This window comes from Bos taurus, chromosome 26 (genome assembly GCF_002263795.3).
Source record: "Bos taurus isolate L1 Dominette 01449 registration number 42190680 breed Hereford chromosome 26, ARS-UCD2.0, whole genome shotgun sequence".
Taxonomy (NCBI): Eukaryota; Metazoa; Chordata; class Mammalia; order Artiodactyla; family Bovidae; genus Bos; species Bos taurus.
The window spans coordinates 47,462,777-47,486,886 of record NC_037353.1 but is presented as its reverse complement, the minus strand read 5'-3'; the positions used below and the strand labels follow the sequence as shown (position 1 = coordinate 47,486,886).

Below are 24,110 nucleotides of genomic sequence, written 5' to 3'. Positions count from 1 at the left end.
TGTCTCCTCATGATCACTTGTGCAACCGGATTTTTTTTTATTGTCACACTTGATGTGGTTTTCCAGGTTCTTCATAAGAAAGAAGGACTCCAGGCCAGGTCTGTTGGCCCTAGAGCCAAGGTCATACAAACTGGGGCACCAGCTGGCTCTGTCTGTGACCCCAACCCTGAACCCCCGGCTGGCTGGGGCCAGCTAGTGCTCAGGGGCTCCACTGAGAGGTCTCCTTCCTCGGGAAGCTGCTCGATGCCACTCCTGGGCTGGGTTTCCTTTCTCCCCAATGGTCTCCCCATGGCGGTCTCTGCACATCCTCCCACCTCCACCCTACCTGTCCATCTAGATCCCCTCCAACCAATGCAGGCTGTCCATATGTGTCTCCCCAACACCCAGGACTCAGCAGGCACACAAACAAACTCAGCCAACATCCGCAGGATGAAAAAAACCCCTAATGGTCCAGACCACAACTGCACACAGCAGCCACGGGTGCAGGGTCTCTAGGTTGAACTGGGCTTGCCCCCAGCACGCCAACCCACTGCGGCATTAGCCTCTTTTAAAAAAAGAAAGTCATCTTTTAAACAGAAGGTTCACAACTGAAGGAATGAAGCACCCCCCCAACCATGTTCCTCTTTTGGCAGGGAGGATGGCACCACTCTTTCCAGCTTGTCTCCAAAATGGCACTAGGCAGGCAATGAAGCCCTGCCCCATCGGAGACTCCCTGCTCATCACGGGGAGGGGAGAGCGGATGAGACATGAGGGGCTCCTTCAAGAGTCTTAGTTCTTTACAAACAAAGAATGAGACGATCGTCAGGTGCAGAGCCAGGTCAAGACAGCCCACCCAACAGGTGCGTGGAAGGGGCCACAGACAGCGGAGGGCGGAAACCAAGATGAAGGGCAAATGGCCTGCCCCAGCACCACAGCGAGCGGGGAGGCGAGCAGGGGAGGGGCCAGGCGCTGAGGTTCCACCAGCACCAGGGAATCTGGAGGCATCAGAAGAAAACAGAGCTGAACCAATGCCCGCAGCCAGCCCTGACCCCACGCAGAGGCGGCTCCTTCATCCCTGCCGTCTGGAGCCCAGCCGGCTGACTGTCAGCTGATGCGAACTGGAGCGCGCCTGCCTGCCATGGGCCATTCAAACTCTCCGCCCTGAGGACATGCTGCTGACCAGTGTCCCCTCTAGCTGGGGCCACCACGGGTCCACACCTCCGAGGGGCTTCCCTGTGCAGGGACTCAGGCCGGTGGCCCTGCCCTCCCGGCTGGAGGATGGACGGTCCTGCTCACTGGCTGTAACTCTCCACTGGACATGGGGTTTCTGGCTGTTACAGATGGGGTCATTCCGAGTATCAGGGCCCGGCCAGGGACAAGAGGCACCTGCCCTCCAGGGACACAGGGGCTCTAAATCTGCCACACAGGTGTTCAGTGGAAGCGACACACCAACTCTGGCTTTCAGGAAGTCTGAGCAAGAATGGGGGCTGCCCCCTTGAGAGGGCCAGGCGGGGCTGGACCAGGCCCCAGACTCCGCAAAGCCAGTGGCTCAGAGGAGCGTGCTGTGCCGGGTCACAAGGCGCTTGTCTGCTTTTGATACTAAGGTTCCCTGACAGGTGGTACTGATGAAGGGCTCTGCCTCCCCGGATGGAGAGCATCCCTCCGGCTCTCGCCCTGAGGGATTCTCTGAGCTGCTTCCAGTGTCTGGGAGGTACTCTCAGGTCACCCCAGCCGCCCCTCTGCCCACCCTGATGTCTGCCCACTGGTCACTGTCCCACTAGGGGCTGTATGCTTCCTGGGGCCGCCTGGCCCCACCCCACACGCACCTGCAGTGAACCACAATGGGCCCGGCGTGCGCGGGGTTGAGCGTCCTCACTTTCTTCAGGAACTTGAGCATGCCGATGGGGGTGAAAGGCACCCCAAAGTCGGGCCAGCTGGTGAAGTGCAGCTGGCAGACCAGCCGAGGCGCTTTGCAGCCGTCAGGGAGTTGCTGTGGGGACACGCGGAGACGTGAGCGGGCGGGACGGCCCCTGCCCCCTCCCCACCCCTAGCATCATGGCTCCAGGACACTTGCTCGAGGTACCCTTCTGCCGTCCAGGCGTGAGCCACCGTGGGGACTCATGCAGAGAGGGGCCCATCAGTGAAGACTGGATGCCCGGGAGTGAGAGACCCTGATGCTTACTGGCCCCACAGCAGCGGGAACAGCATAGCAGGGCCCACGGTCACCTGGGCCAGGACCAGGCTGGGCCAGACCCCAGCAGCCAGGCAATTCCCTGCAGCCGGCCTCAGGGCTAACGGACCCGTCGGCCAGCAGGCTGGCTGCGTCCCAGTTTGCCGCGACTTCATGTTGCCGTGTAACTGCCAACAGCATAAGCTTTCACTCTTAAAAGCGGCTTGATTTGTGGGGAAAACATCTGGTTGGTCTACCCTTGGGAGACCCCACCCCACCCCAACCTTTCCCTCAAAACCTCTCTCCACTCTTCTTACCCAGAGCCGAGGAGTCCGGTTCTCATCCCAAGCCATGGAAAGTTATATAGTGTATTTGGAAGCGTGTGTGTGTGTGTGTGTGTGTGTGTGTGTGTACGTTTGTGTTTCTGGGAGGAGGTAGGCCAAGGTTGGGGACAGTAATATGATAAAACTCATCGTCTCTCCTCTTTTGCTGTGGCTTCTAGGAAGCTCAGGCTCATATTCTGTGATCTAACCACACCCATCACTCTACCTTTGATTCTTGATAACACCACCTTCTGCTTTTTTCTGATTTTTTTTTTAATCTCTGAAATCTCTTATTTCATCTGCCTCGCCTACAGGTGTCTTTATTTAAGGCTGCCTTAAATCATCTCGGGGAGGAGTGACTAGCAGGAAAAGAGTTTGAAAAATAATGAAATGTTTCAGATAAAATTTTGAAACTGTAAAAAAAAAAAAAAAGAAAGGAAAAACCTCACGTCTCCATGCCAGTGTGTGAAACGGCCCTGTGTAATTGAGTAGGGGACCCCTTCCCACACCCCCAGGACGCTCCAACTGTCTCAACTTCCTCCACCCAGGTGGTTTCTGGGAGCCAGAGACCCTGACTCAAGGTCACGTGCTCCTGCCTGTCAGCCGCCTGTAGACTCAGATCTGTGGCCCACAAGGGAGCGTCCCGCGTCCCCGCCCGGCACTGCCTCCAGCCTCGTCTCCCCTTGTGAGAGCTGCTGGGAGTGGGGGTAGGGGTGGGGCTGTTGGGGTGCGGCCAGTGCTCCCTACTGTAAGCACACACGCGTCTCTCCTCGCCAGCCTGCCTCTGCGGGAAGTCGCGTGCTTACAGACTGAATGCAGAACTTCCGGATGGTGTAGTCCACCAGCACCGCGCAGTCCTCCACACACACCCGGATGTTCCCGTACGTCCAGCAGCCCTGGTCCGGCCAGTACTGATAGCACTTCTCCTGCGTGGGACACGCGGACAGAAACAGAAGGTCTGCGGGGGGCCTTTCATCACCTCGCAGCCCCCCGCCCCGGCCACAGACACAAGGCCTCACACACAGCCAGCTCCAGTGACGCAGTCCTCAGAGGCCAGGGCGGTGCGTCTCCGTCTCATCGGTGCTGGTTAACGGCAGGACTGAGACCAGAATCAGACCCCTCTGATGCCTCGGTTACTCATCCCCTTACTAACCACACATACTGACCGGACTGTCAGGCTGAGCTGCTCTACAGGGGGGCCCACGTGGAAGCGGCCTCACCTAGGTGGCTCTTCGTCAAGCCCCAGAGGACCATGTGCTCCCCAAACACTGCCCATCGGACTCGGTGGGTCATTTTTCCTGCCCAGCGCTAACGGCGAACTTAATTTGCATCCCACCCACCCTCTGTGGAAGTCATGGACTTGTAGTCAGCTGAACGCTCCTGACTTTTCTCCAACCAGGGATAAGACTGATGCAGGCATTTGTAGAGCTGGATGGGTGAGTGGTCACAGAGAGGTCTTCCTTTGCTTTCCCTCCCTCAGAACTACAAATGGACCACACACGAGACGGGGAGACTGGGCCTCCAGTTCCTGACCCCAGGGGGTCCTCCTGCAAGAAGGACTTGAAGGCATGAGGTCCCCCTATTGGGGGGCTCCCTGCTCCATGGCCGCAGGCGTCAGCAAGCCATTGATCCTGGACATTGCCCAACAGGCACAGCTCACAGGCCAGGCCACGAGGATTAATAATCCTATAAACAAGAATCAGCTGGTATTTACCAGAGCCCAAGGCTTGTGTGATGACACCCACCAACTTCCCCTCCCACAGCCTGGCCCTGGGCAGCTCTGAAGGGACCCTGAGGAGAAGCCCACCCTGAAGGTCATGGTTTGGGCAGTCTTGGCCTCCCGGGGACCCTCCAGAGACTCTCGCCTTGACAGACTCTCACTCGAAGACCCGAGGGCTGCTTCTCAGACCCCCACAGGGCTCAGGGTGTGCTCTGTTCCCGTCTACACAGCGGTCACCACCGCCTGCCACCCGCCTCCACCCGCCCGCTCCGCCCCCATCAGATCATGAGATGCCAGCTTTCACAACACCGAGCCAGGATGCTGAAGCCAAGGAGACCACAACAGAAGTGTAAGCAATTAACAAAAGGGGAACTCTGTTGAGAAACGATTTTATCTGAGACACTGAAAATCGAGGCCCAAAGGCAGGCTGAGTCTGAGTCACAGAGATGGAAAAATGCAGTAGGAGGCTGCAGAGAAAAGAGCCGGGGGAGGGGGCGTGTCAAGTAATGTGGCAACGAGATGACTGATGGGGGAGATGGGGGTGCCTTCTGAGCCCCACAGTCCCTGCACTGGTCTCCTCTGTCTCTTTGCAAACAAGCCCCTGAAAACCTGGCCCAGAGATCAGCTGGTCCCAGGGGACGCCAGGCTCCAGGTCATCCTCCTCGTCTGGGGCCGTGGGGCTGCAGCATCCGCTCAGAGCGCGGGGACACCTTCCCCACAACGCCCCCCCGCCCCCCTCCCCCGGAACGTGTCCCTGCCTGGGAACCCCCTGCTTCCGCCCATCACTCTTTCCGGTGAGAGAGCACGCACGGGGCCTGGGCAGGATTAACATGGAGGAGGAGGAGGCTGGCCCTCCCCAGCCCTGTCCCAGCTCGCTTCGAAACAAAAGAAAACCCCTCTCCACTCCCCGACCGGAAATGGGGTGGGGTTGGAGGCTTTTCCGCTGCTTTTCTGGATGGAATAAATTAGTGGTGGGGGAGCTGGGGGCCACCTCATGGCTGCCCTCCCAGCCAGCCGGCCTCCCCTCTCCTGCCCTGGCTGAGTTCTTCCATACCAAAGGGCAGCCGCCTTACCCCAAGCCCTAGCCAAGCAGCCTGGGCTTTCGTGGGGACAGGCCGGCCAGCCCCCAGCCAGTGAGTGAGGGTGGATGGCACCTATGTCCGGCTGGAGCCAGGACCACACAGGCCCTGGGACAGATGTCTCTGACCGAGCTGTGTCTCCCTGTTGACCCGCTTGCCACCACCCCTGTTCGGGCGCTCGCGCTGGAACGGGCGAGAAGAACAGTCTGCCTGCTGCTCGCTTCCCATCTGCCTCCCTGCTCTGCTTTCAACTCTGGAGTGCGAGCTCATTTCCGAAAGCACAGGCCTCTGCTTACTGCTGAGGAAGCCCTGGAGCGCCCATCCACGTCAGCCTGATATCCAGGCTGCAAGCGCCGGTTGGTGCCTTGATGCATTTCTGGCCATTCTGCTCTTGGCATGGACTTCCTGGTTCTGGGTCCAGCAGATTGCTCCCTGCCTCACAAACATGCCCCAGTGCTTCTCTCTGCTTGCATCTGGCATAGCTCCCCCACCCCGCGCCCCAGTCTCCAAGACCCAGCAGCACCATCACCCTCTACATGAGCCCTCCTGCCTGGCCTGGCCCAGGAACCAGGGTGGGGGGCTCTCCCCCTCTTCACCACACCTCCAGAGCCCCAGTCATGCTGTGTCCCAGTTTTTTCTACAGGCGTCTGTGTCCTTGGAGTTGAAAAGTGAATGCCTTCCAGGCATAAGGAGGCCTCGGCATCTCTGAGCCCGACACGGAGCCCAGCAGGGCCTCGGCCTGGCCGCGCATCTGGGTCTGTCCCTCCTGGACCTCCACTGTTCCTGCTGTGTTTTATTTTCTGTCTCCATTATGCTTTATGTCATCTCCTGACATGACCTGCAGCCCCTCACATCGCAACAGGAATTGCACGAGGGGTCTGCCCGGTGGCTCACTGCCTGCACCCCACCCAGGGCAGTCCTGTCTAGAAGGCACACTTAGGAAACGAATCAGCTTGACTCGCACTTCTTCATAGAGATTTCAAGTTCTTATAATGTGTATGCATTACTTTTTGAAGTCGAAACAGCTAATCGCACACATTGAAATACCAAATCAATACGACTTCAATACACCTTGTTTTTTTCCAATACATTTCTCTGGTCTGAATAATAAGGGAAAAATCACTTTTTTTTTTTTATGGTCTAAGGCCCAACATATTATGTTCCAAGGTTCTAAAAAATTTCTATATTAAAATTCACTGCTCCCACCATGGCGTAAGAACTGGTGGGTCACCCAGGGATGACTCTCTACTGAAAGAAGAAAATCCCTCCATCATTTTATATTGGGGTCTAGGATGTGAGAGTTGGACTGTAAAGAAAGCTGAGCATTGAAGAATTGATGCTTTTGCACTGTGGTGTTGGAGAAGACTCTTGCAAGTCCCTTGGACAACAAGGAGATCCAACCAGTCCATCCTAAAAGAAATCAGTCCTGAATATTCATTGGAAGGACTGATGCTGAGGCTGAACTCCAATACTCTGGCCACCTGATGTGAAGAGCTGACTCACTGGAAAAGACCCTGATGCTGGGAAAGATTGAAGGCAGGAGGAGAAGGGGACCACAGAGGATGAGATGGTCGGAGGGCATCATCGACTCAGTTTGAGTAAACTCCGGGAGTTGGTGATGGACAGGGAGGCCTGGCGTGCTGCAGTCCATGGGGTCCCACAGAGTGGACACGACTGAGTGACTGACCTGACTGACTGACTGACTGGGACAGTGAGATCCTGGGAACACAGACAATGTATTTCAAGATAAAAGTGCTGTGAGCCCCGAGGTGTTTTGTGTTTTTTTGTCTGCTGTGATAAGCAGGAGGGAGAAGGGAAAAGGAAGTGGTGAGCACACCCCCAGCCAAGCAGCAGCAGCTGAGAAGAACAGGCTGGGCTTACCTCTTTTCTTTCTTTCAGATTCGTCAGCATCACGATGGTTGCACATTTCTGCTCCCAGATCATTCTCCAGAAGTCATTCACTGTCTCCTGCTTGGGACCTGGGAGGAGAGGATGGTCCGAATCAGACAGAGCGGTCCCTGCGAGCCCCAGACCTGTCACCCTGGCCTTTGGGCCTCGAGACGGCTGCTTCCCCGCTACCTGCCCTGAGGAAGGGGGTGATGGGCCGGTTCACTCCCTGCAGAGTCCCAGGACTGGAGTAGGGGGCAGCCTCCCCATCTGGCCCTGCCTCTCTCTCCCTGATAGCCGCCCACCCAGGGGCTGGGAAATCCTTGGGGGCTAAGTTAATGCACCCAGTTGGGTGATGATCGTGAGCCACAAACACTGTTTAAATGTGAGCTGGTTTGCAAGCTGTCAAAGTGGTTTGTGGCCACGGAGGGGCTTGTCGAAGCCTCAGAATAAGACCTCCCATCCCAAACCGCTGAATCAGACTGTGTGTGGGGGTGGGGGAAGGGAGACACACTGCCGGCTGCCTGACCCACCTGCCATGTCTAACCCCCTTTCCTCTGAAAAAAAAAAAAAAAATCACATCTCCCAGCTGCCTTCACAGCTAGTGATGCTTTCTGGTAAGATGTAGGCTGAAGTCCCTGGGGAAGGGGTCTGAACAAAAGGTAGTGTCCCTGGAAGAAAGTCCTCTGCCTGCTGCTCTCTTTCCTGCCTGACTAGGGACAGCAGTGCCGGGAGGTGCGGCAGCCACTTTGTGATCCTGAGGATGACAGTAAGGAGGTCAGGGGAGGAATGAAAGGGGCCTCTCTCCCTTGTGCTGCTGCCCCAGCCCGGGCTACTTCCTCTAGACGTCTGCTTATAAGAATGAAAAAGACATTTCCATTGGTGTCAGTGGGTGTTTGCCAGGGTTTCTGACATTGAAAGCTGGGCATGTTCGTGATGGACTGTGGGCTTGTGTGTATATCTCCCTACTTTTCACGGCAAGTGAAAATGCCAGTCGCTCAGTGGTGTCTGACTCCTTGCGACCCCAGGGACTGTAGCCCACCAGGCTCCTCTGTCCATTCTCCAGACGAGAATACTGGAGTGGGCTGCCATTCTCTTCTCCAGGGGATCTTCCTGACCCAGGAACTGAACCTGGCTCTGCAGCACTGCAGGCAGGTTCTTTATCATCTGAGCCACCAAGGAAGCCCATTTTTTGTGTGTGCATTTAAATGTGCATTAAGATTGCTATCTACACTGAATGTTGGTACGCACTGCTCTAAAGACTCTTGCTGAGCAATGAGGATGTGCAGGAAATCCACTGTTAGCTCCCTGACACCCAGCTTCACCAGCCCTGGCTCCCGGGGATGACAGCCGCAGGCAGACGCTGGTATGCTGGATTGAAAGTGCTCGGAAACACAGAGGATCATGTGTGAGGTTTAAGGGCATGCTTTCATAGGAAGGTCCGCTGGAGGTGGGCATGGCAACCCATTCTGGCATTCTTGCCTGGAGAATCCCATGGACAGGGGAGCCTGGCAGACTATAGTTCATGGGGTCACAAAGAGTCGAACATGACTCATCGACTAATAACTTTCACGGCTAAAAGCATCCTCAAGGTTATGGGCTTGATCCAGAAAGTTACTTACTCCCCTCCCTGCTGTTCCCCAAGCCCAACAACTTGGAAGTCACATAGAAGTCAGCCGGCAGAGAGAAATTCAAGGATTTCTAACGCAAGTATCAGCACGCTGCGATAACAAGCGCTGGACCGTTGGGCGTCTGGGTTTAACTCATACAGGCGCAGAAGCAGATCGTGTGTCTCTGCCTCTGTGCACACACACACCGTGTGACTGCACACCTGGCATGGCTGTGTACGATGGACGCCCCCACGCCCTCCCCGTCTGTCTGCCCTGACCACAGACGGGGGCGTATGCGCGCAGAGGTCCAGCTCTTGTGCTCGTCTGAAACCCTGTGACCTGGAGGAATGTCATCACTTCACAGTATAATGCTCCTCAAACGCTATGGCGCAGAATGACCTGGGAATGGTGGCTAAGATGCAAACTCAGGGACAGCAGCTGGTCAGGGGTGGGGCCCGCATTCCTGACCACCTCCCAGGGGAGGGGACACCCCTGGCCAGAGGAGCAGACACATTGAGCGTCAAGGCTGTGAGAGTCATGCCATCTTTCACTTCCGTGCTTCGGGAGAGGCTGGACAACTCTGACCCGCTGTGTAAACGTAGCAGTACACACATATACAAAAAGCCTGTATAACCGCCCAGGACGGTTGGTACCAGGTCAGGAAGCCATCGCCTTCCACGTCATTTTACCAAAATCACGTTCGTCACTTAATGAAGAGCTTACCTTGAGCAGCTATGAATTTATTCTTCTCTTTATAACCCTAGAGAAATAAAATCAGATTTATGATTTTTCACAATTGTCATTGTGGAAGGACTTTACGGTTAGGAAAGTAACATGTATTTGTTGTGGAGAATTTGGAAAACACAGAAAACCAAGAAGAAACCTTGCCAGGAGTTTCAGAAATAACATGCTATTTTTGCATATCCCTTGCCAGTATTTTTCTGTGACTACTTTTCCAGATATGCAAGCAGACACACAGGTACAGATATATATTTTTTTAATTGGTTAATATGCACACATTCTCTTATACTGAATTTTTACAATAATTCGTAACTTATATCAAATGATCTTTTAAGGTTCAACTAAACTGGATTCTTAATAATCCATTCTATATGATTTTACTGCAAATTACTTAACTGGTCCCCTCTGTTCTGTTTGGTCAGTAAAATAAATGAGTATGGGCTTCCCAGGTGGCTCAGTGGTAAAGAACCTGCCTGCCAAGCAGGAGATTTGGGTTTGATCCCTGGAGCAGAAAAATCCCCTGGAGCAGGAAATGGTAACCCACTCTGGTATCCTTGTCTGGAGAATCTCATGGACAGAGGAGCCTGGTCAGTTACAGTCCATGGGGTTGCAAAGAGTCGGACACGACTGAGTGGCTAAGCAGCAGCAGCATAAACGAGCCTCCCCTGTGCTTATCTGCAACTTAGGAACAAGTCCCCAGCACAGATGCTAATTCAAAAGGCCCAATGCTTTCCTGCTCTCTGTGTGGTGGCCGGTGTGGCCACCAGGTCCAGGAAAGTGTGGACAAGTTACCTTCCTGGCCCCGGGAAGAGGGGGTCCAGTGGTCGCCATCCACACTCAGCCCCCAGTGGTCCAGGTACGAGTGTCACGCGGGGCTGGGGGGTACTTACATCTATGTAGGAAGCGTTGATGTAGTCTGAACACGGGGTTCCGTCCACTTGGCTTAAAATCACCCTGGAATGGTCATCTGCAGAAAAAAAACAACACAAAAACCGTGACATTAGGCCAGGGAATCACACGGAGGATTAAACGCTGTGAGGGACGTAACCATGGTGACCATGGGACAGAAGGGAAGTTCTTCTTAAACGTTCCCAGGAGACGCTCAGTGTCCTGGTGCAGGGACGCACCTGTTCCACCCAACACGGCACCTCGGCACCCAGGCCAGGCCAGGCCCCGAAAGAGCTGAACACACCCGGGGGATGCTGACAGGTAAGAGCTTCAGGGCCCAGGAGTCAATGTGCTGGCCCTCGGGAGCACTTCCGTGGGCCACTCTCTCAGGCTTTCGAAGGGGAGCCTGTCCACCTCTGGACAGGTGGGCGTCAGGCCCGAGGGCTTGGGACTCCAGACCCCAGTGCTCATGCTCAGGTCTGCCCCGGAGCAGGCAGCTAACTGGACTCACACGGACGGACTGTGCAGGATGGACCACTGCCTGGAAGATTCCGGCCTGTGGTTCCAGAATTTTCCAGTGTATGAGGGCCAACCAGGGAGGGCTGTGTGTGTGAGTGGTGTGTGTGTGTGTGGTGTGGGTGTGTGCGGTGTGTATGTGTATTTGTGGATGTGCAGTGGTGTGTGTGTGTGTGTGTGTGAGTGGTGTGGGTGTGTGTGGTGTGGGTGTGTATGTGTATTTGTGGGTGTGAGTGGTGTGGGTGTGTGCGTGGTGTGGGTGTGTGGGTGTGTATGTGTATTTGTGGGTGTGAGTGGTGTGGGTGTGTGCGTGGTGTGGGTGTGTGGGTGTGTATGTGTATTGGTGTGTGAGTGGTGTGGGTGTGTGCGTGGTGTGGGTGTGTGGGTGTGTATGTGTATTGGTGTGTGTGAGTGGTGTGTGTGTGTGTGTGTGTGAGTGGTGTGTGTGCGTGGTGTGGGTGTGTGTGGTGTGGGTGTGTGGGTGTGTATGTGTATTTGTGGGTGTGAGTGGTGTGGGTGTGCGTGGTGTGGGTGTGTGGGTGTGTATGTGTATTGGTGTGTGTGCGTGGTGTGGGTGTGTGGGTGTGTATGTGTATTTGTGTGTGTGAGTGGTGTGGGTGTGAGTGGTGTGGGTGTGTGGGTGTGTATGTGTATTGGTGTGTGTGAGTGGTGTGTGTGTGTACGTGGTGTGGGTGTGTGGGTGTGTATGTGTATTGGTGTGTGTGTGTGGTGTGGGTGTGTGGGTGTGTATGTGTATTGGTGTGTGTGAGTGGTGTGTGTGTGTGCGTGGTGTGGGTGTGTGGGTGTGTATGTGTATTGGTGTGTGTGTGTACGTGGTGTGGGTGTGTGGGTGTGTATGTGTATTGGTGTGTGTGAGTGGTGTGGGTGTGCATGGTGTGGGTGTGTGGGTGTGTATGTGTATTTGTGGGTGTGAGTGGTGTGGGTGTGTGGGTGTGTATGTGTATTGGTGTGTGCGTGGTGTGGGTGTGTGGGTGTGTATGTGTATTGGTGTGTGTGAGTGGTGTGTGTGTGTACGTGGTGTGGGTGTGTGGGTGTGTATGTGTATTGGTGTGTGTGAGTGGTGTGTGTGTGTACGTGGTGTGGGTGTGTGGGTGTGTATGTGTATTTGTGTGTGTGAGTGGTGTGTGTGTGTGCGTGGTGTGGGTGTGTGGGTGTGTATGTGTATTGGTGTGTGCGTGGTGTGGGTGTGTGGGTGTGTATGTGTATTGGTGTGTGTGAGTGGTGTGTGTGTGTGCGTGGTGTGGGTGTGTGGGTGTGTATGTGTATTGGTGTGTGTGAGTGGTGTGTGTGTGCGTGGTGTGGGTGTGTGGGTGTGTATGTGTATTGGTGTGTGCGTGGTGTGGGTGTGTGGGTGTGTATGTGTATTGGTGTGTGCGTGGTGTGGGTGTGTGGGTGTGTATGTGTATTGGTGTGTGTGAGTGGTGTGGGTGTGTGTGGTGTGGGTGTGTGGGTGTGTATGTGTATTGGTGTGTGTGAGTGGTGTGTGTGTGCGTGGTGTGGGTGTGTGGGTGTGTATGTGTATTGGTGTGTGTGAGTGGTGTGTGTGTGCGTGGTGTGGGTGTGTGGGTGTGTATGTGTATTGGTGTGTGTGAGTGGTGTGTGTGTGCGTGGTGTGGGTGTGTGGGTGTGTATGTGTATTGGTGTGTGTGAGTGGTGTGTGTGTGCGTGGTGTGGGTGTGTGGGTGTGTATGTGTATTGGTGTGTGTGAGTGGTGTGGGTGTGTGTGTGGTGTGGGTGTGTGGGTGTGTATGTGTATTGGTGTGTGTGAGTGGTGTGGGTGTGTGTGTGGTGTGGGTGTGTGGGTGTGTATGTGTATTGGTGTGTGTGAGTGGTGTGTGTGTGTACGTGGTGTGGGTGTGTGGGTGTGTATGTGTATTTGTGGGTGTGCGTGGTGTGGGTGTGTGGGTGTGTATGTGTATTGGTGTGTGTGAGTGGTGTGGGTGTGTGTGTGGTGTGGGTGTGTGGGTGTGTATGTGTATTTGTGGGTGTGAGTGGTGTGTGTGTGTACGTGGTGTGGGTGTGTGGGTGTGTATGTGTATTTGTGGGTGTGAGTGGTGTGTGTGTGTACGTGGTGTGGGTGTGTGGGTGTGTATGTGTATTTGTGTGTGTGAGTGGTGTGGGTGTGTGCGTGGTGTGGGTGTGTGGGTGTGTATGTGTATTGGTGTGTGCGTGGTGTGGGTGTGTGGGTGTGTATGTGTATTGGTGTGTGTGAGTGGTGTGGGTGTGTGCGTGGTGTGGGTGTGTGGGTGTGTATGTGTATTGGTGTGTGCGTGGTGTGGGTGTGTGGGTGTGTATGTGTATTTGTGTGTGTGAGTGGTGTGTGTGTGCGTGGTGTGGGTGTGTGGGTGTGTATGTGTATTGGTGTGTGCGTGGTGTGGGTGTGTGGGTGTGTATGTGTATTGGTGTGTGCGTGGTGTGGGTGTGTGGGTGTGTATGTGTATTGGTGTGTGTGAGTGGTGTTCTTGTATGCAGTGTGTGTAGTGTGTTGTATGTACACGAGCGTGGTGTGTATGTTTGTGGTATGTATGTACACATACATGTGGGGAGGTTTTAACCAGGCCCCATATGACTTACATGGGTCCATGTCACTTCTGCCTTCATGGGCCCCTTTCTCAATTAAAGAAAAAAATTACACATTCTGTTTTACGACGGCATTATGTGTGTGTGTGTGTGTGTGTGTGTGTGTGTACCAAATCGCTTCAGTTGTGTTTGACTCTGCGACATCATGGACTGTAGCCCACCAGGCTCCTCTGTCCATGGGATTCTCCAGGCAAGAATACTGGAGTGGGTTGCCATTGCCTTCTCCAAGGGATCTTCCCAACCCAGGGATCGAACCCGGGTCACTTACGTCTCCTGCATTAGTAGCTGCTATAAAGATGAGTATGAGCCAGACTGTGTTAGGTATATATTTCCTTCTGATTCTCAACGAAGTTAGACCATTTCATGGGTCCCTCCAGTGGAGCAGCTCCAGCTCTGGGTCTCCATGCTGGTGTGTAAGCGGCCGACCACTTACAGGAGTAGAAATGTATGAAGGAGGCCCAGACTTGGGCCCAGGGCTCTAGGATCAAGCTGCTTCTGGGTTTTTACTCTGTGCTGGGCAGTACTTGGTGGGTACTCTGCATGTATTTACTGCATTAATTATTGGATAGTTCTGCGTCCTGCTCCCTGCTTTGTCCCCTCTGAGTAGCCAGAGGACTGAAACTAACCGAGGAGGGGGAGTGTGTGGTGTGGGTCTGGGGCAAAGACCCCGGGTCACAGACTGGATGTCTCCCCTCTACACGGAGGGCTGCTGGCTTGACCACAAGCGGACGGGCTCGGACACCTGCTGTCTGGACACCATACGCTGCTCCTAGTGGAGGACAGGTGAGCGCAGGTCTGGGGCAGTCACGGCCCGCAGAGGGCAGCCAGGGTGTCAGACCCAAAGCTCACAGTCCTCAAAGGCTCGGCCCTGAGACCCTCGGCCCTGAGGCGGAAGCAGCACCAGTGGAGCATGCATCGGGCCAGCTTAACGTGGTTTGGAACAATCTACCCTTCTGAGGACTCTGTAGAAAGCCGGGAGTTAAAAATAGCCTTCTGGTTAGATTTAGCATCTTGCAGTTCTAAGAGCTTCCTGTCTTTTCATTCTAAAACGTTACACTTCTGTCTTAAAACATCATTTCCTAAAATTATCCCTGGTTGGCATCTTTTTCCAGAAAAGAGAAGGACGCTCCCTCGCCACCGGGCGTGGGGCCGTCCCCACACGCGGCCCCTCAACACCCCAGGCACGCTGACCTCTGTCCTCAGAGCTCCCTGGGTTCACACCAGGACTGGCTCCTGTCCCAGGGCATCTTGTAAATAGGATACACTTACAGGGCTCCCTAGGTGGTGCCCATGGTAAAAAATCCACCTGCCAATGCAGGAGACTCAGCAGAGGGGGGTTGGATCACTCAGTCCAGAAGACCCCCTGGTGAAGGCAATGGCAACCCACTGCAGTATTCTTGCCTGAGAAAAATCCCAGGGACAGAGGATCCTGGCGGGTTGCAGTCCACGGGGTCGCAAAGAGCTGGACACGACTGAGGGACTACATTTTCCCTTCCTTTCTCTGTGCGGGGAAGGGGGCCGGAGAGGGAAGGTATAGGGGGCTGAGGGATTGGGCCCCTGCCCGTCTCCCTGCCTGTTGACCGACCCCACCCCCGCGTACGAGCAGGGTCTCCCAGGCTTAGGATCGGGGGAGCAGGCCTGGGAGCCCCCTGCACAATCCTCCCGTGATCCAGCTGCCCCAGGGCACCTCTGGCCAACCGCCCAGGTTAACCAGGTTGGCTTCTCCTGGGTCTCACCGATGCCAAAGCCAGATGCCCCCAGCTGGCCTCCTCCAGGGCACACCCCAGTGTTTCCAGGACACGGTTCTGTAAATGTGTCCTTGCACCAACGTGAAATGCTCACATCGGACAGAGTCCCCGGGCCCGTGGTGACCGCCAGCTCCTCAATTTCCTCTGGCCTGGCACTCCTGGGCCGGGAGGGGCTGGGGCAGGACCCACACTTTCACACTTGCGGAGAATGCCAGCTCCCTTCCGTAATACAAGCCAGAGGAACGCGGCTTAGACAAGTCGGGCGTGAAGCAGGCCCTGCCGGGCCCTGCTGGGAACCCTCGGGGGGTGGGGGATGCCCTGCCCTGGGCCATCAGAGGTAATTCCCACACTTGGCTGCTAACTCCGGTCCATGGAGCTCAGGCTGAAACCACTCTTGATTAGCCAGGTAAACGTTTCCTTTAGGAGGAAAACGGCTCAGTGATTAGAGAGAAATGTAGGCCAGGAGCCTTGGAAAGGGCTTGGCAGTGAGCTGGCCCTCCACACACACGTCATGCAGTCAAAGCGCAAACTAAGCTAGTTAATTCAACTAAGAACAGATGCTAACTTCCAAATACCCTAATTTTTATTCAGCGCAAATTAGGCCAAAGATCCCCAACCTCCTGCGTGGTGTTTCTTTCCCTTGAGCTGTTCAAGCCACGGAACTTGCCTCTAATATGCCTTACCCAATTTAACATCAAGTCCTCTCAGCGTGACCTTTGCTCTGAGTCTAGAACCTGACCCTGGTCTAAGCCAGCCTCTCTGCTTGGCTGCCTGACCTGTCATCTCCCTGGCGCTCCCCTGGCTTCCTCTACAGACGTGCGTGGGGCAAAGACTACTTGGCTGATTTCTCTGGTTTCCGTTGACCCAAGTTCATGGTGGACTCTACACACACACACACAAACCCCAACCAAAAGCACAAATAAATCCTATGCAGGCAAAATGGGAATGAATTGCTTCTATCAGGTGCTGAAAATCCAGAGACCACATAGATTAGGTAGACCACAGCTTCTCTTACCCACAGGGCAGATGGACTCAATTCTGGTCCTAAAAATCCAGCCAAGAGCCACCTCACTGAGGGCCGGCACAGGCCGGCTGGTTCCACCCCACGGAGGCTCTGCCCCAGAAGGGAGTCGGGCCTCCAACGTGAACTCACCGGGGTCCTTAGAGGCTGCCCTGCTGCTAGCCTGATGGCGAAGTGGACAGGAGGATCCAGGCTAGAGAAATGACATCACAACTCACCCCACCCTGCCCCTCAGGCCAGCTTCTACGCAGGCATCTTGGAATGCTGGGGGTCTGACTCGGCACCGAGGCCCCCGAGGCACAGCCCATCCAGCAACACCCCTGGACAGGTGTGTCCACTCTGGCCTCGTCACCCCCTGGAGGCCACACCCCCCGCCCACGACCCCCATCAGCTGCGGTGGTAAAGACTGGGACGCCTCAAGCCTTCCCACAGCGCTGCCAAAGCCCGACAGCCCTCTGAAATCTTGTCGCTTCTGTCCCTGTACAAGAGCCTTGACGCTGGTGGCCCAGGGCACCGTGTCCAAGATGGGGAGATGCTTGGGACCAGTGGCTGCCCGAGACCAGGGCTCAGGGCTGGTCCACAGCGGGAGCCCTGCCAGCCGGGGCAGGTGGCATCCTCTTGCCCCCATCTCCTCCCACCCAGGCAGCCGAGGTCTCAACAGTGAACGCAGGCTTGGCAGCCAGACCACGAATGGCACAGGCTCTCAGAGCCCCAGGTGGGAGACACACCTAGATGCCCACGCGCGAAGGCTGAGCAGGTGTCCTGACCCGGGCCCTGCCCTCTGAGCACCCGGGAGTCTGCTGATTGGACAGGCAGAATCACCAGGAGCTGTAAAGCAAAGTTGAGTGTTGTCAGAATGCCACCGATCATGTAAAAAAAAAAAGAATAAAATCTTACTGGGAAGGATGTTGGGGTATCGGTTTTTTTCTCTGTTTTCTTCTTTATTGGCCAGTTCAAAAGTTCCTTGCACGTGTCCAGACGGCAGAGACTAGAAGAAAACGCAGAGTCAGCACTAAACGTGAAGAATCCAGCACCTCATCTACGAGTCTCCCTACCAAGCGCGGGAATCAAGAGAACGGGTCTCTGAGCAAACTACCTCCAGGGCTTTGCCCGTCTCTCTGCTCCTGCCCAGAGAATCCTCTGCCTTGGGCACTGGGCCTGCCCTGGGCAGGGGCTGTGATGGACACACAGGCCAGTCTTCCCTGAGGCCTCCTGTTCACTGGGGCCGACAGGGATGCGGACAAAGTGATGACCCATAGCTGGACCCTGAGCTGCATCCAGGCCGCCCCTGGGCCTGCGTGGCCAACAAACTCCTGGGACCCAGAAGCCCTGGTCTGGAGCAGGCCCAGCTCAGGGAGGTAGGAGGTGGCCGTGGCAGAGCTCTGATCCAGGGGTGAGGACATAGACGGTGGGGCTGGAGGACGAGGAGGGTGAGGTGAAGGACCGTCCTCCCCTAAAGATGCGTGGACCAGCAGGACAGACATAGCTGCTGGCTCCTTGAAACGCAGACCTGGGCCCACCCCCCGTCAGCATCGCAGTTACCCACAACCCAGGGGGCCTGCACGTTCCGCCCTAACCCTCCATTTGTCTTGAAGGGAAATCAGGTCTGGGGGCTCTGCTAGTACGAGCCTCCCTCCTGACTTCTAGTTCCTTCCACCACTCAGAGTCTCTCGGCTCTTGTTGGAGCCAAACCTCCTCCCACGTTTGCTTGCTGCTGGGGAGGGTCCATGCTCGGGGTCGGGGGGTGTGGTGCTTCTCCAAGAGCACAGTGGGAAAGAGCCTTCTGAACCTCCTTCATCATCCAACCTGACCGTCGGGTGAACCAGGGGCCACTGGGACTCGAGTAAGTAGTGTTAACATTTATCGAGTATTTTCGATGGGCGGGGACTGGGGAAGGGCTGGATCACCGACCTTCACAACCCACCCAGTATCAGGTGACACTAAGACCATCCCTCCTGTTCTGTAGATAAGCAAACAGAACCCCAAGGTGGTTGTGGAATTGTCCAGAGTCACCTGCCTGGCAAGCAGCAGACAGTGGGAGGGGACCTGGAGCTGGCACCTGGACCCCGAGAAGGACACTATCTTCCTTGAAGTGTGGGGACAAGCAGGGGCTGCCAGTGGTCAGTGCCCAGGAGACTAGGGCCCAGCCTGGGGTCAAAGTCCTGAGTCAGGGCCCCCTTCTCCCAGGGCGGGGGCTTCTCCGTCACTGACTCAGCTCCTGCCAGCCCGTGTTCTCTCCCCGCTCCATGCCCAACGGCCATAGGCGGAGGCTCTGCCCAGGTCAGTGTGGAGGCCAGCCCAGTGGGCGCCTGGGCAAGGCCAGTGGTCAAGGCCTCCGCCAGGCCAGTACCTCCACTGCCGCAGGGAGCTCTTGGCTCTTCATCAGAGCTCTTAACACTGAGCTTCCTGGCCAAACCTCAACACGAAATGTGTTACCACATTCTAGAGTCTTCTCTTTTGCACCTCAAAGCTATTTTTGACCCCAGCCCTGAAAATCAAAGAGTCATGAGACCATCATGGCAGGGAGGGGGGCAGCACGTGATGTGATGGGTTAGTTAAAACCCACAGAATGTGCAACTCTGGAACTCTGATCTGACCTGCAGCTGTGATCATGAGTCAATATTAATTCAACAGTTGTGACGAATGTAACACACTCAGGCAAGACGGCCATCACTGGGGAAAACCGTGCGGGAAGAACGAGTGTATGGGAACTGGTACTTTCTGCACAATTTTTCTGTAAACCTAAATCTGCTCTAAGAATGCTCTACTACAATTAATTAATTAAAAAAAAAAAAAAAAAAAAAGAAGCCTCCCTTTTCCTCGGAAGGTGAGGGGTATGCAGGGCGGGGCTGAAGGAGTGGCTTGGAGACGTCTGAGCAGTGAGGATGAACTGGGCTGTGACACCCCAGCCATGACCCAGGAACACAGCCGGGACACGGGGTGACATCCCGACTCCGAGGGGGGCAGCACAGGGGGCCACACGGGCAGTAGGCAAAGCGCCCCAGGCCCCGCACCCCGTCTCCAAGCACACGGAAAGCACGGCCCCTCCGAGCAGGCCAGCGTTCCTCCCCGTCAGCCACCCGGGAATCGCGTCTCTAAGCTCCGAGGCCTCAGGACGAAGACGGGGGCTCCTGGGGGGCGCTCTGCCATTCCTGGGTCACTGCCATTGTGCCCAGGGTGAGTGCCACACCTGTGGCCCCTGACGGATAAGTAAGTTGTGATCGATTGTTGTCTTATGTATGTTGGCTGAAAAGGGTTGTTGGTTTGTTTGAGGTGAGGTTTCATAGTAGCTCAGTTGGTAAAAGAATCTGCCTGCAATAAAGGAGACCTGGGTTTGATCCCTGGGTCGGGAAGGTCCCCTGGAGAAGGGAAATGGCAACCCACTCCAGTATTCGTGCCTGGAGAATCCCATGGACAGAGGACCTGCCGGGCTACAGTCCATGGGGTCGCAAGAGTTGGACACGACTGTACGACTAACTTTCCCTTTCCTTTCCTTCCTTTCATCTCAAGGAACATGTGTGTCGCACACAAAGACACGCACACATTCCTTTCCCTCATCCTGGTGCGTCCGTGCCGGGCCCTCCCCTCGGGGCGCCTCCCTGGGCCTTCCTGCAGCACTTAGGGTTAGGTCAATTCCAGGCTCTGGGCTTGAAATAACCCGCAGGGGAGGGACAGAGGCTCCTGGGAGGAGCTATCTGGAGAGGGACACCTGCAGGACTCAACCAGGGGCCTGGAACAGCCTTTGCGAGCTCAGCATTCTACCATGGCAAGCGGACAGCTGACTGGACCGTCACAGAAGTCGTCCTGAGCAGGATGGTGCTCAGACCCCTCTCCTGCAGACACGGGACACACGCCTTAGCTCTTTCACAGGCTGAGACACTCCTGCAGGGGTGGGGAGGGCCTCGTTTCACAGGAGAGGAAACCGAGGCAGAGGTGCCGCACGTTGCCCAAGCCCTCCAGGCTGGCGAGAAGCAGGCCTGAGCAGGCACGTGGGCAGCCGGCCTCCTGCCTCAGCACCTCCACCACCCCTCCAAACGGCTCCCAGAGCCAGGGCCTTGTTAACTTCAAATTCATGTCACCTTTGATTGGCCAAGGCGCACGAGCCCAAAATTTCTCTGGATCAACTACTCTGAGACCCATCCGTTTCCTGGCACAGATTCTGGGTGGGGCCCTCAGGACAGAGGGCGAGAAAAGGAAAAAGAGGAGTGTGCGCCCATGGCAAGCGTGGGTACCTGTGGAGCCACGCGTGGGCAGGTCGTGGGGGTTGCGATGCTCTTAGCAGGGGCTGCCCGCTCACTTGAGAGAGGAGAGGACTGGGGTCCAGAGCGGGGCGGGCAGTTGCTCAGGGTCCCCTGGAGCCAGGACCGGACTCCACGTCCTCTCTGGACTCCGACCTCTCGACTCTCCCTCTTGGCCCTTCCCTGAGCAGAGGCAGTGGGCAGGGGGTGGCCGGGAAGGCTGCTTAGTGGCAGCGGTGGGGTGAGCAGGGCAAGGTGCTCACTTTGGTTGCAAAGCGGAAAGGAGCATTCCAAAGAACCCAGGGGTTAAGAAAAATCACGTTTGATTTCAACGTCTAAAAGACCCCTAAATTAACACACACACACACACACACACACACACAAATCCATGATGACCAAAATATCAAACTACTAAATAAAGGCAGGGTCAATTAACGGTGGGGTCACCAGCCCCGTTGGAGCCTGGGGTCAGAGGAGACACCAGGGGGACCCTGTCTTTATTTACAATTATTAATTGTATTTTGTTCCACAGGATGGCTTGGATCTATTTTTAAAAGCTGTGTGAAAATAGTATCTATCCAGACAATAGGTGTTTTGGAGTCCCCTTACACACTGCACCTGGGGCAAGGGCCTTACCTGCCTGACTCTCTCCTCGGGCCCTAACTTCTGAGATTTGTGGCTCAGCCGGTGACTTCTGACTCAGCCCTCCCTCTGCAAGGCCAGTCACCAGCCTCCACGTGGAGAAACACAAATACCGGAGGAAACGGGACGAGAAAGGAGGTGGGGAAGCGGTCCTGCAGCCGCCAACTTGGATAGTCATTTTGAAAACTGGAGAATTAACTTCTGCTGTCAGGCTGAGGCTGCAAAACAATATTGCCTGGAGCTGTCTTTCACTATGACCTAATTTCCCCAAAAAAGGGACACATTTGGAAACAATTAAAAGGAAGCAAGATAAAGGCAAAGGAGGACTTGTGTTAAAGAAAAAAAGCCAAAAGTACAGTCTAAATGCACCATCAGCCTGCTGTTCCTTCCAGGGCTGCTTATGGGTGAAAAGTCACTTGTTTGCAGCCGGAGTCACCCCGTCTTCAGAGACCACATTTGGACCATCTTTGCTTTTCACAAAGTCCCAGCCTCACGTTTGACCTGAGGTCATTAAGGCATCTTCCCACCCGGCTCGTTCATGATGAAGGAAACCCGCTTCAGGAGGCGAACTGACGTGTCGGGGCCGGGTGGCACAGGCAGAGTTGGGACCAGGCGGCCCTCCTGCTGCAAAGCCGCCCACTTTCAGGCTCGACGCCGGCGCGCGGACATTTACGAAATGAGGAAGATGCATAAACGGAGACTCAAACATGACCAGGGATAAACACTGAGCAGCCTTTCCCAGTGTCTGTCTGTCTGCTTGGGCACCCAAGCGTCTATCTGTCCACCTGGCCCTCCATCCCTCTATTGTTATCTGTGTGTGTATCTACCTATCCCCCCACCTGTCTATCTCTCTATGTGTCTGTCTATCTAGCTGTCTGTCTGTCTCTCTACCTGTCTCTCTACCTATCATCTATCTGTCTAGCAGCTTCACAATTCATGGGACATTAAATATTAGCAACTCAAGGGGAGGCGTCATTATTGTACACTTGTATTTTTGTTGAGAGGAGGCTCTGTTTGCTACCAGCCGGCTGGACCAGTTGGTTAAATTCATCTTAGTTAGCTTTGCCATTGTTGCTGCTGCTGCTCCTAAGTCACTTCAGTCATGTCCAACTCTGTGCAATCCCATAGATGGCGGCCCACCAGGCTCCCCATCCCTGGGACATTCATTTTGCCATTGTTAAGTTCATCGAAAACAGCGGTAGCAGGACCAACACCCTGACTCGGGCAGAATCACAGGGCTGTGGAGGCAGGGTGATGTCCCCTCACGGCCGCCCTCTAGACTGTCTGAGGTTGTGCAGGGTGGTCCGAGGGCTCCTTAGCTCTCAGCGTCAAATTGTCACCCACGGTCCGCTCGCCCGGGTCGTGCACATCACTGGGATAACGGCGCCGCCTTCTTACTTGATTCAGAACTCATCGCTCAGGGTGTGTGACTTGGAAGGAGGCTCTGAAGCTCCCCCTCAACCGTCTCATCTTATCAACGGGGATGAGGGTCAGCGGAGGGCATTGCGGCAGAAATCGGGTTTCCTTGGAACCCTGGTTCGGGGGCTGCGTCTTGGTGGATGTGAGCGTTCTGCGCCTTTGGGGTAATTTATCCTGTAACACAACACCCCACATCCCAGCTCCCTTCCACATGATGAGACAGAGGGCCCAGACTCACATTGAACTCCTCCCGAAACCGCTTGCAGTCATCCGCCGAGCGGGCACGGATCTCATCCTCCAGGTGTGCCACGGGGATGGGGAAGTACTTCTTTGGCCCCGACGGGGACCTGCTGAGAAGCATCACTCTCTGCTGCTCTGTGGGGTCAACAGAAACAGGGGCCATTGAGCCGTGCTCCCAGATGTGCCGGTGACTTACTAACCAGACAGACGGACAACCTTCTGGAGGAATGACGCAGCTGGAGAGGGATGTTCCTCTCAGACCATGAGCAGCTGAAGGCAAGCTCTGTCTCCTACAACATATCCTCATCACTTGTTGTGACGGATAGATGGCCCCCTCTGGCTGGTGTTACCTGCTCTTGCCAACCAGAGATGCCTTATCCTCCCAGCTCACTCACCCACCCACCTACCTGTCTTTCCGTCTGTCCCCTGCTCCTTCTACAAAGGGCTTAGGCACCTTCACACTCCAGGCTTGGAACAGAGTTGAGTAACGACAGGTTTCTGGGCACAAACTGGTAACACACTGGGGACCTGTCCAGATAGGAGGCCCCCATGGGCATAAACTGGTAACTACTGGGGACCTGTCCAGTTAGGAGGCCCCCATAGCCTTATCTTTGTAACAGATAGTCCTGGTTAACAAAGGTAGCGACAGTAACCTTTGCAACAGTTACTCAAACCCCATCAGCTCCAGGAGAAATAAGAGAAAGCACCCCTGGGTTTTTGAGGGGGAGGGGCTAGAGGCTTCGAAAAGGAGAAGGGCCAGACTGCAAGGGGGTCCCTGGACAAGCTGCCTCCACAAACTCAGCAAGACAGACAGCGACCCCCGAGGCATGTGCTTCCCATCCTAGAGAACGAGCCGCTGCCCTCCACGAGGCCACATCGCTCTGCTGTCACTGGTGGCAGGGCCAGTCCCCACCTGCAGAGTTGTTCCTACGCCCCGTCAAGAACTGCCCCCAAGGGCTCACCCCTCCCAGAGACGGACACTCCAGAATGAGCTAGGCGGCCTCGCCAGCCACACCCTCCTCACCCCATCCGGGCTGTTAGGGCGGGCAGGGCAGGAGCAGGAGGCAGGAAGGAGGGGCCTGGAGGCCATGTGCCATCATCTAAGCATGGTCGCGGGTTCCCCCAGCCCCGCAAAACTGCCCTCCTGGATCTGGCCGAGGTTCCTCGCTGCTGAGAACTCTCTGCAGAGTCCTGGGTCAGTTCTGCAATTCAGGTGAAGTTTGACAGCACTTCTGTCCCCCCAAACCACGGAACAAGTCAGCAGCAAGCTGACTGAGGAAGTCGTAGT

The 24,110-nt window shown here is 55.5% G+C and overlaps 1 protein-coding gene across 6 annotated transcripts in view; it reads right to left on the bottom strand.

The window, feature by feature from the left end:
* Positions 1 to 24,110, bottom strand: part of PTPRE (protein tyrosine phosphatase receptor type E) — a 46,861-nt gene that overhangs the window by 16,085 nt on the left and 6,666 nt on the right. For all 6 annotated transcript variants that reach the window (XR_003032724.2, XM_059881794.1, NM_001205531.3 and 3 more), the window contains 7 exons: positions 22,821 to 22,957; positions 17,181 to 17,271; positions 10,400 to 10,476; positions 9,492 to 9,528; positions 7,153 to 7,250; positions 3,279 to 3,398; positions 1,806 to 1,969 (listed from right to left, as the gene is read on the bottom strand). Coding sequence is in view for 5 of the 6 variants with exons in the window: in XM_059881794.1 (XP_059737777.1) it covers positions 1,806 to 1,969; positions 3,279 to 3,398; positions 7,153 to 7,250; positions 9,492 to 9,528; positions 10,400 to 10,476; positions 17,181 to 17,271; positions 22,821 to 22,957 (724 nt within the window). In the remaining variant the exon portion in view is untranslated. The remainder of the gene's footprint in view (positions 1 to 1,805; positions 1,970 to 3,278; positions 3,399 to 7,152; positions 7,251 to 9,491; positions 9,529 to 10,399; positions 10,477 to 17,180; positions 17,272 to 22,820; positions 22,958 to 24,110) is intronic.